Genomic DNA, 12,236 nt, shown 5'->3' with positions numbered 1-12,236 from the left:
CCCCACCCCCTGGTGGCCATGTTTTTCCACCCATCATGCCCATTTTCGAACTCGTCCGAGATATTTATAAAATCGATGTTTAGAAAAAAATGTATAATGAATAGGCAAAAAATGTGACTTCTAGAGTGTTCACAAGCTTTTTTTACTATATAAATATAAGGAAAATACCCCCCCCCTAGTGGCCATTTTTTTTTACCGATCCGAACCATTTTCAAACTCAAACGTCATATCCCGAAAACACATGTTCTGACCAAATTTCATGAAGATTGGACCAAAAATGTGACTTCTAGAGTGTTCACATGTTTTCACTATATACATATAGAGAAAACTCCCCCGCCCCCTGGCGGCCATGTTTTTTCACCGATCTTGACCATTTTCGAACTCGTCCGAGATATCAATGAAACTAATGTTTTGACCAAGTTTCATGATGATTGGTCAAAAATTGTGACTTCTAGAGTGTTCACAAGGTTTCTCTATAGCCATATAAGGAATACTGCCCCGCCCCCTTGCGGCCATGTTTTTCAATGGACCGGAACCATTTTTGAACTCAACCAACATATCATTTAGACAAACATTTTGACAAAGTTACATGAAGATTGGGCATCAAATGTGACTTCTACAGTGTTCACAAGGTTTTTCTTTTTTGTCCTAGTTTTTGACCCAGCATGACCCAGTTTCGAACTCAGTCGAGGTATCAATGGCACAAATGTTCTGACCATGTTTCATGAAGATCGGACAATAAATGTGGCCTCTTGAGTGTTCACAAGGCAAAATTTTGATGACGGACGACGAACAAAAGGCGATCACAAAAGCTCACCATGAGCACATTGTGCTCAGGTGAGCTAAAAACACGACATTCAAGTAATAGTGAAAACAGAATATAAGTTGATAAAGACAGTATATAGCAACAAGAGATGTGTTTGTCAGAAACACAATGCCCCCTATTGCGCTGCTTTGAAGCCATAAATTTGACCTTTGACCTTAAAGGATGAACTTGACCTTTCACCACTTAAAACGTGCAGCTCCATGAGATACACATGCATACCAAATATCAAGTTGCTATCTTCAATATTAAAAAAGTTATGACCAATCTTTAACGAAGGTTAAAGTTTTAGGAAAGAAAAATACAATTTTATTTGACCTTTGACCTTGAAGGATGACCTTGACCTTAATTTTTCACCACTCAAAATGTGCAGCTCCGTGAGATACACATGCATGCCAAATATGAAGTTGCTATCTTCAATAATGCAACAGTTATAAAACTTTAACCAAGGTTAAAGTTTTGGGACACACACAATGAATGAATGACAGACAGACAGGCCAAAAACAATATACCCCCGATCTTTCGATCCGGGGGCATAAAAATCTCTTCAAATCTCTACAAAACAAAAAGAGCTGCCCCAGACAGCATGCTCCAAAACTTGTCCCTTTTGATATTTAAATGTATAATTTCTGTCAGTCACTTAATATAATGTTGTCACATAAACTTATAAATGTATTTAAAATTCTAGGACACACAATCATACACACAAAATACAGAGCATAAGATCATGGTTTTGCAACTGGTCAATAAGCCTGTACCATTGACAGGTGACCAGCTACATGTGGTTACATAAACCAATAAATGAGGTTTTCTCTGGGTTTTCTCTTATGTACGGTCTAAACCCAGATTAGCCTGTGCAGTCCACATAGACTTATCAGGGACTACACTTTTCTGCCTGAACTAGATTTTCAATAAGAAGAGACTTTCTATGAATAGAAAATTCAATAGGACTGAACATGACACTTAATGCACAATCGCACATACATAAAGACCAGTTTTCCAAAAAAGCAGCTCAACTCTGGGTGTTAAGCTACTCACCAGTGCAACAGTCTGGATAAAGGCATGCAGTCTATCCCTGGCCCCCTTAACCTCCTCTACAAGGCTCAGCTCTACATCTGAAACGTGAATAAAGGGGGAAGGCTAAATGCAGTCACTTCTTATTATCTTATTCTTACATTTGTACCAAACTTTAACAAGAGTAAGTTTAATGCCTTTCTTGGTTATTAACTATAGCTTGTCACAATAGTGATGAAAAATATCTCCCAAATCTGCAACTCGTAATATATTGAAAGTAGATACACAAACGTTACCCCTCGGGCATGGCCAATATTAACCAAAGGGGCATGGTTAAAAGTAAACATTTTGCACAGGACCACAATACAGTATTACAAGGTCCATAACTTTGTCAAAAATCAATGAACCTGAACAAAACTTAAACTTGATCTGAAAGTCATGTAGGCAAACTCACGCATCAAAAATAAGGTGAGTACCTGAAAATGTTTTGAGAAATTTTCCGAAAAAGTGATTTAGAAAATTACTAAATCCAAGGCACTTAATCTTATTAAAAAATCAATGAACTGGAACAAAACAGAACTTGATCTGTACTCATGCAGGTTGATTCACACTCCAAAACTCATGAAAATTTCTGAAAAGTGTTTAGGAACAAAATCTGGAAACTAAGTGCCTGACGGAGGGACAGAAAGAGTGACTTCATATATGCAACCCTACAGAGGGCATAACAAAACTATGTCAACACAAATAACACCTGTACCATCAGCTAATGTATGAGAATATTTTTTTAATGGCACTTACCAGCCAAACTGAGGACATCAGCAACCAGGGAGACCAGATCTGGGTATCTGTCCTGCAACAAAAATAAATAAATATATATACCCATACCTTACTGTTAAACATTTACCCTATTTAGTTCCAGATATATGTACTTAGGATATACACATAATGATACAAATGCATACTACTGCAAGGATGCATGATCACTATGCCAAAGTGTCTCCAAAGCAAAGACATAATGCTCTTAACCCTTTGCATGCTGGAAAATGTGTCGTCTGCTAAATTGTCGTCTGCTAGATTTCTAAAATTAGCATTTTCTTCATTTTTTTTTCAAAGAATACTATCAGAGTAGCAAACAGTTTGGATCCTGATGAGACGCCACGTTCTGTGGCGTCTCATCTGGATCCAAACTGTTTGCACAGGCCTTTAAAATTCGGTTCCCGCACTGAAAGGGTTAATGCTGCAGGGCTTTTGTCCTTCTTTAGCAAGAGACTTATATAAGCCCCTTTTTCCACAGAACCTCTCCCCAAAGAGCACAGATTTTTTTCCTTCTTTTTAAAGTACCGGAAAACAGCACTTTCACAATTAGAAAAAACTTCAAATTTCCAAATTGCTGTCAAAAAAATTCCCAATTGAGGTTTCTACACAAAAAAAATCATAAATAAAATGCATCATTTAGTTAGTTTCCCTATGCAGCTCTATCGCTTGAACTTACGTAAATACAAATGATGCAATTTTCCCAAAATTTCAGATGGTGCCATAGGCACCACATATTTGTACATTTTAGTTTTAAATTTCAAACCTGAGGCTATGAATCTCACAGCCAGGGGCTAACCCCTGGTAAATCCTGGAGGGCGATAATACATGCATGCAACTTTTTTGTTGTTGATCATTTCTTTGAAATGCACTTGCAATGTAAGATACTGTTTATGTAGGCATTAATTTCAAAACACTATTATGAATGTAATGGTATCTATTCTTTGTCATTTATCATGTTTATGTTATGGAAATCTATAGCTGAAATAAGTGATATTGAATTTGACAAATTCTACTATAACATCACCTACACCACATTAAGGTCACCTTTAAATCTGTGAACACATGAACAGCCTGCTCCACTTTGAGATTTCCCTTCACCACATGCTGGCAAACATCATACACAGCATGCCTGAAGTCCCTGTTCCCAAGGGATGACAGCACAGTTCTATCTCCAACTCCATTGCAGAACTTGAGACTGAAATATCATAAAGAAACAATTCAAAATCAGAATGCTGATTGGGGCACATTTCAATTTTTGCATGATTTTTAAAGCACAAATTATTGGGGCTTTTCAGGGACCATTTAACTGTCCCTTGTGGGGCACTTGAATTTTGAAATTAGAGTCCCAGGGCACTTGAAACGGTCCATGCTGTATTTTTTCAGGAACTGCAACCTGTGTTTCAGGTGATTATGCAAAGTTGGGCATCTATCTATTTCATCAACTATTTAAATAGTAATAGATGCCTAATTTCCTATAACTTTAGAAAAACTGTAAACACTTGTGTTTAAGAAATTCTTGAGCACTTTTATCATCAATATTAACTAGAGTTTGCCTTTAAAAGATTTGTTTAGGGATGTATTGGGAAACCCATCCAGTAGGGATTATAATTAAGTTCCTATGCGGGAAAATTTTAAAATAAAGTAAAAATGTATTGTTATCAATAACTTTATAACTTTATCCGCAGATATGACTGAAAAGTGTGGATATGAACAGATAACGGCTTTTAAAATGTAATTTCCTTTATTTTTTATATGAAAATCATTGAATGAACATAAATACACTCCGTTCTTGTGTAATGTTACGATCGAATGTGTTTTTCATTGGCATTTTTATTTCAGTAACTCCAAATTCATATCCCCGAATATGAACGACTAGTCAGAACATCACTTTTAGGGTGCTCTATTTTGAGGCAATGGTAACAGATTTATCACATATTGTGAATTTTTCATTCAACAGTGATTTGTTTATAAAAAAAAACCTGCACAAAACACATAAATATTGCCTATATTCGTTTATATTCGCACTTTTCATTCATAGTTCTTCTTGAATGCTCTGAGCTGTTATAAGTACATACGTACAGCTCATGTCAAAAAATTATGTCTCACGTATGTCAATAAAATGGAGTTCAATCAACCTAATACATCGTTACAAAATTAATACATAATATAACGGATATCAATTTGCGAGTGAATTGTGGAGAAATACTCAAAACAAAAACTTTATACAACAAGAGGTGTCACCATAGGATGACATATTTAGTTATGAGCATTTTTCGAAACCTAAACGCAGATTTCGAAACCTAAACGCAGACCCTAACTTCAAGGTCAAGGTCACAGGTGTAAATTTGTTTGTGGGTATGGAAAGGCCTTGTCCATATACACATGCATACCAAATATGAAGGTTATATCTCAAGGGACATAGAAGTTATGAGCATTTTTCGAAACCTAAACGCAGATTTTGAAACCTAAACGCAGACCCTAAGTTGAAGGTCAAGGTCACAGGGGTAAAAATTTGTGTGAGTATGGAAAGGCCTTGTCCATATACACATGCATACCAAATTTGAAGGTTATAACTCAAGGGACATATAGGTTATGAGCATTTTTCGAAACCTAAACGCAGATTTCAAAATCTAAATGCGGACCCTAAGTTCAAGATCAAGGTAACAGGGATAAAAATTGTGTGCGTATGGAAAGGCCTTGTCCATATACACATGCATACCAATTATTTAGGTTATATCTCAAGGGACATCAAAGTTATGAGCATTTTTCGAAACCTTAACGCAGATTTTGAAACCTAAACGCGGACCCTAAGTTCAAGGTCAAGGTCACAGGGGTAAAAAATTTGTGCGTATAGAAAGGCTTTGTCCATATACACATGCATACCAAATTTGAAGGTTATATCTCAAGGGACATAAGAGTTATGAGCATTTTTCGAAACCTAAACGCAGATTTCGATACCTATACGCGGACCCTAAGTTCAAGATCAAGGTCTCAGGGGTAAAAAATTGTGTGCAAATGGTAAGGCCTTGTCCATATACACATGCATACCAAATATGAAGGTTATATCTCAAGGGACATAGAAGTTATGAGCATTTTTCGAAACCTTAACGCAAAGTGACGGAAAGACGGACAGACAGACGAACAGTCCGATCACTATATGCCCTCCTTCTAGGGCATAAAAACTGTTATCAAACCGAAAGCCGAAGTTTTGAATTGTCCATTTGATATATCTTACGGATGTTCCAGAGATAGTCGGTATATTACGATTGGTAGATTAGACACGAGATCTATCTCGCCGAGGATTCCGGAGATAGTCTGTAGCGTATTTTCGAATTCGGAATTTCTCAGCATACTAGGCTTTGTCCATTGCAAAAACAGAGACATTTAAAAGAACCGTTGACGTGTTTGAAACTTTGGATTAATATCAATATTATGCGAGCATAACATATCATGTAAGTTGTTTTTATTTGCGCATTATGGATATATTTACGATCTATTGGTGTTTATTTATGCCAGAAAATAGTTTAATGTGGCTAATATTTCCGATTAAACTGCCACCCAGATTCTGGGCGGCGAGTTTCTATGGAAAATCGGGTTCGCAGTTGCAACTCCCAGCGACCCGGAGGGTCAATAGCCGGGAGTTGTATTATTGCAACTATTTTCGTTCATTTCCGCGGATATGAGTCATATAGGCATTTTAGACGGACCGGTCATAAGGCCAAATAAAAAAATACGTCTGGTTCCTGTGACATGCCCAAACAAAATAGGGTAGGTAGCTCGAATTTTTCTCTCTTTTTTTTTTTTTTTTATTCAAGAGGTGAGAGACCATTGTTTTTATGCTGTATTTGTAGTTACTTGTTTTCAATTTCTACATGAATAAATAAAAACAATAATTTCTATAAAACCACAAATCATGTAAATATCTAAATATAGCATAAAACTAATAAAATATTTAAATAATCAATGTTTTATCTTTACAAAACATCCTTTTCTTTTTCAGTTACTTGTACCAATTTTTTCACTATACTGGTACCCGTCAATGAAAGTACACTGATCGATAGCAATTAAATAGTTCATCATATATTTCAATGTCTTTGACCACTGTCAACCATAGTTGACACAGTCTGGGAAAATTGCCACTTATAGCAGAAAGTCAAGATTAACATCTTGAATGTCATTGCTCAATGGCCACATGAACCCCCTTTCGCCGACAGGGAGTCATGTCTTCATTGATTTCTGGTCGGTATTGATTTTCTGTACACATCCAGCATACCGTCAATCTTGGTACGAAACAACAACATAAGAAAGTTTTTCATCAAAGGAATTCAGTGTCAAAAAAATCAGTGAACTGCTGATTGTTCTTCTTTGTATGCTGCACAAGTTATAGAACAATTCCATTAGTAATTTGTTCTCAGGGCTAGCGCTTGCCCAAAATTTCTTTGAGCCAACCAGTTTTCGTTTTTTGGTGCACGAAACTGGTTTTGAAATAATAATAATATTTAAATAAAATCAACTTGTTTATATTTCTTTTAATGACAACAAGGGCATATTACATATCATAATATAACATACAGTTTTCAATATACATGTACATTTAACATTGGTGTTGATTGTCCCAAATTTGAAATCCTGAAAATAAGGCCGGGGTCTTGGAACCGCATCCGTAGGAACCAAAAAGGAATAAAGGGCAGAGACTCCATCCCACCCAGAGCCCTAACTAATTGTTCTGTTTTATAGTCTTTCCAAAAGCAATTTCAGCTGAATACAATTCGAAATATTATAAACCATACCGTCCGTATCACCGCATGTGTATTCATCATTCTATTTCTTCTATATAGAACTTCGAAAATAAATTATTATCGACGAAAAATAATGTATCCGAAAACGACCGTCCCAAAAAGTGTGTGCGTTTTGCACATGAAACATGAACTTCTAATTTCCTGTTGATTAATTGCTCAGATCAAATCCCAGCAAGCTGGCAGTGGGGATCTGGGAATTCCATCTAGTCTTTTATGAGTGAAATAGATCTAGCATCGTTTCTGGAAAATAAAAGCAAAATCTCAATGTTATGACATTTTTTTATTTGGTTAAAAAATATTCGGAGTTATTGATGTTCTTACTCATTTCGTACCAACATGTTTTTAATAATTTATAGGAAATTTGTGCACAAAACAACGAAAGATATTAAGGATATTTTGATAATGACCTTGTTGAGATAAGCAAGTAATGTTTCACACTTGAGGTTACGTTTTCATTTAATAAAACACGGACACGTTTACATAAAAACGAACGTGAAGCTGTCAAACTTCAAATCAAGGGTACGATCGGTTTTCATAATTAAATTATAATAAATACCGAAGATTAAATTACAGTAATTTGAAATAATGTTTAAAATGTATTTACCTTTAAAAATCAGTAGGGTTTTATTCGATATAAATATGACTTTGCCTTGTATTTGGATTTTTTTCGCTACGCTGAATTCCAGTTTCAATACAAAATGGCAGAATAAAATGTCGGCTCAGCCTTTGTGTCAAGTTCGGGGTCAAGCTGGCGAATCATGCTCATTCAATTTTAGATGCGGACATCTATTTCTGCTTAACGAACAATAATTTTGGCATCAAATGAATGATCAATTTTTCGAATTTTGGTTCTGCATTTTTTTGTACTGGGGAGTGCGAAAAAAAGTTTAGGTCGGCGGTAAAAAAAAGGGTCGGTCGGGTCACCGGAACCAGACGTCTTTTTTTCTTTGGCCTAATGCACCAAATGATGTCATTTGGCATGGTACATGTTAACAAAATCAAAATATAGAGGGGCAGCCCTTCATAACCTGCCTTCAAGGCAATGGGGTGTCTGAGATATAAAAAAAAACACTGAAAAGCACTGTTTTTGGCTATTGGTCCTCAACCAGATGATATTCCTTTGAAATTTATTTTATGATTGAGATAAGTTGATGATCTAGCACTAACAGTGATATTTTGGCAACACATCACCCACAGGTACTTGAAAAAAAAATGTTGGTCCTTATATATATAATAAGAGTAAAGGTATCCAACGATGATTTCACAGGTGTATTGAATAACACAATGCAACAGCATAAACCATCTAACAATCCACACATATGTCGTTGTGGTTGCCAGCAGGAAGCCTCCATCTATGATAAAACACCTTTTATTTGATGAAAATCCACCAAGTATGTCCAAAACAGCTAAAAGTTTGACAAATATGACCCCAAAATCAATGTGTGTACTTCCGGACGTCCAGCTGTCAGTAATGAATGAAGGTGATTTTCGGTCGATTTTTCACAATAAAATAAGAACATTGCTATAAAGTCCACGAATGTTTTTAATTTTACTAAGTTTGCCTTCGAACTACGGCATTCTTAAGTCCCAGTTGAACGGTAAAGTCTGAAATTCAGATGAAACAACACATTTAGTGTACTTTCACTTTCACGACCATCATTTTGAGGCAGAAATCGGTGTTACGGACAGAAGACGTTTCCAGTGGTTGAAAATAAAATTGGTAAACTTGTTCTATAATTTACGACTTATTCAACCAATCGATAACAATATAAAAATTTACCGCTTTACATCAATAAAATGGATTCAGTTTGAACATAAAATATAATATTTGGTGTATTTTCTACTTTTTCTGAGTATTTTTGTTGTGCTGTTACCAAAGAATGACTTAGTTTGATGGCAAACTGAGTATATGACAAACGTATGTGGAGTTTATAGCAAAGTTCTTGATTAAGTGTGAACAATCTAGCCTGCAACCCGGGTGAGTCGCGGTACTTAAGGAATATTCATTTGCGTCTAGAAACCATCTTCAAATATCAGATAAATAATTTATAAGACAAACATATCTGACTTAACTTCATTGGAAAATAGCCTTTTTATGACAAAAATCCTTCAATTTTAACTGCGGTATCAACAAAAACAACACCACTGTCCGCCATTGTTGTTTATTTTCCCTCACGGTTGACTCGCGGTAAATAGGTTAAACGACACTAATATTAAATTTAACATGAATAAACATAAAGATCTTACATACCATTCAAAGTAACAATCAATAACGTATATAAAAATTAGAATATATGGAATTTAAGACATCAAATAAAATAAATAACACAGTTATGTTCAAGCAGTGTCTAATTTTAATTCTAAATATTCAAATAACTGTTCATGTTCATTCATTCTTCTGCGCAATGGGGACACCTGAAGAAGCTATCTCGCCTCAAAAAACGCACATCAGTGCAGAGACTCAGATGTACCCAATGTGCACACACACTACATTCACCCCATTTCACAAAAACAACCGAAACATCCTTTCTCAATGCAGGTGGACTACTTTTCTTACACACACAGCATACATCATCTGTGTCACTTTCAAGAGATGAATATGACTCAAAATCAACGAAGTGTTTATAGAGCCTGACCTATCGAAATAATTATTAAAAATCGGTGGTGTGTAACCCCTTCACAAAGAGAATAATATTGGTAGTGTCTGACCTAAGCAATCGCAAGCAGACGAACTTAAAAAGTGAAAAAGTTGAAAGGGAAATTTCATTTTAATATGGATTTTTACATAATTTTGGTTTAAAATGATTTTTTAAATTGTTTTTGGGTAGTTACTTACCAAAAATTTATTTGTACTGGCAGCAAAAGATGTTATCTGTCAGATTTCAAAAGTAGGTCACGCAGGTTTGTTTACAAACACAATCCAGAGGGCGCTAATGAAATACCGCGAGTCAAAACGACCCGCGACTCAACCGGGTTTGAGTATACTGAAAATCGCCTTCATTCATTACTGACAGCTGCACGTCCAGAAATACACACTTTCATTTTGGGGTGCTATTTGTGAAACTTTTGGCTGTTTTGGCCATACTTGGACGATTTTTGGCTAGATTGAACTTTACCGGTACGCAGTTGTTTACCACTATCATACCGGTAAAGTTCAATCGTCACCGATTTTCATCAAATAAAAGGTGTTTTATCATAGATGGACGCTTCCTGCTAGCAACCACAATGACATATGTGTGCATTGTTTGATCTTTTATGCTGTTGCATTGTGTTATTCAATACACCTGTGAAATCATCGTTGGATACCTTTTCTCTTATTATATATATAAGGACCAACACATTTTTCAAGTATCTGTGACATCACCAGGGCTTTAAAATTGTTGGCAACAATTTTTTTTAATTATTATTTCTGTCTATGTTTATGATTACTTTCATTCACTCGCGTGGCACATTGTTATCTCATGGCTTTCATAAATTATGACCCAACTTATAATTCAGTAATTGTGAAGTAAAGAAGCGACGAGCGTGACGCGACCGTTACTTTTTCTATATCAAAAGTTGAAATAACTATCATAAATAGGTAGAATGCATAATGAACAAGCGTAATTTAAGTGATCACGTATATTAATATAAGTAAAATATGTGTATACAATTCTTGTTTCCCTGATTTTTCCCAATGTTTGCATTGTTCAGCGGAGAGAGCTGTCGCCGCCATTTTATTTTTTAACGCCTGCTTGATTGCATTCACGACTGACCGGCGTTTATGTACTGTTAAACCGACTTAAATTTAAATCATGTTTGTTGTCTGTAGTCAAAAATCTGTTTGATAGGTACTAGGACCAGGTTCTATCTTATCAAAGAACTATAGAATACATGTATTTTATAGGTCTTTGGTCTTATCATTCGCCCAGTAAAGTACACAGTCGGTCGGTCACTCATTCGCTCTCTCCCTTCTTCCATTCCCCGTCACTGACTAACTGAAGCCCGCTCGCTCGCTCACTCGTTCACCCATTCACTACTCACTCACGCACGTACACGTACACGCACGAGTCACTCATTTTTCAAGAATGTTTACTTATTTGAGTCGCGGGCATTTTTCTTTGTTTTGCAACGAAGTATCGCATATCAAAAATATATTATTCTAGATGAAGTACATTTTTAAACTTTGTTAAAGCGATCGACATATATGCCCATTGGATCGGCAGTAGCCCGGTGATTAAGCCAATTTTGTACTTAGCTCGTATACTTTGTATATTATAAACGTGTTCACATGTGAAATTAAAAAAAAATTTGATTGACTTGCTTACGGGTTTGCTTTACAAACTTTGAATATTTAGATCCAACTAAACGTACAATATGCGCCACTTAATAGTTATTTATGCGGTTTAATTCTTAACCCTTTAATTGAGATTTAGTTGTTAACAAGTATTTTTATTGGGATAATTAAAGAAATGTTTGATTGTAACATGTGTGTGAAAATTAATTGTATTTGGGTCTGAAGTTAACAGACTGTTGCAATAACTGGCCGTTTAAGATTGAGAAAAAGGGCCCTGAGCAACGACGCGCGTGTAAAATCGTGTGGGTTTCTTTACGGGTAATGCATGGCGGTGTTCCCAAGTTGTGCGACTGACTTGCATCTATTGAACAGTGATCCTAAATTACTCTAGTAAAAAGATAATTATGTAATACGTTCATATATTTTAATTGTCTAATATACTCAAGCCGTGGTCAATGCCTTTCATGAAAGTCATACGGTAGATGGAATACCACAATGCGTCTCGAAT

The 12,236-nt window shown here is 35.8% G+C and overlaps 1 protein-coding gene across 1 annotated transcript in view; it reads right to left on the bottom strand.

Moving 5' to 3' along the window:
• The window catches only part of LOC127876177 (THO complex subunit 2-like), a 104,150-nt gene extending 92,809 nt beyond the window's left edge, over positions 1 to 11,341 (bottom strand). Inside the window, 4 exon segments of the mRNA XM_052421183.1 lie at positions 1,862 to 1,938; positions 2,636 to 2,687; positions 3,698 to 3,848; positions 11,103 to 11,341. Of these exon segments, the coding sequence (XP_052277143.1) occupies positions 1,862 to 1,938; positions 2,636 to 2,687; positions 3,698 to 3,848; positions 11,103 to 11,167 (345 nt within the window). The 5' untranslated portion in view covers positions 11,168 to 11,341.
• Between the last annotated feature and the right edge of the window lie 895 nt (positions 11,342 to 12,236).

This window comes from Dreissena polymorpha, chromosome 4 (genome assembly GCF_020536995.1).
Source record: "Dreissena polymorpha isolate Duluth1 chromosome 4, UMN_Dpol_1.0, whole genome shotgun sequence".
Taxonomy (NCBI): Eukaryota; Metazoa; Mollusca; class Bivalvia; order Myida; family Dreissenidae; genus Dreissena; species Dreissena polymorpha.
This window is presented reverse-complemented; position numbering and strand designations above follow the sequence as displayed.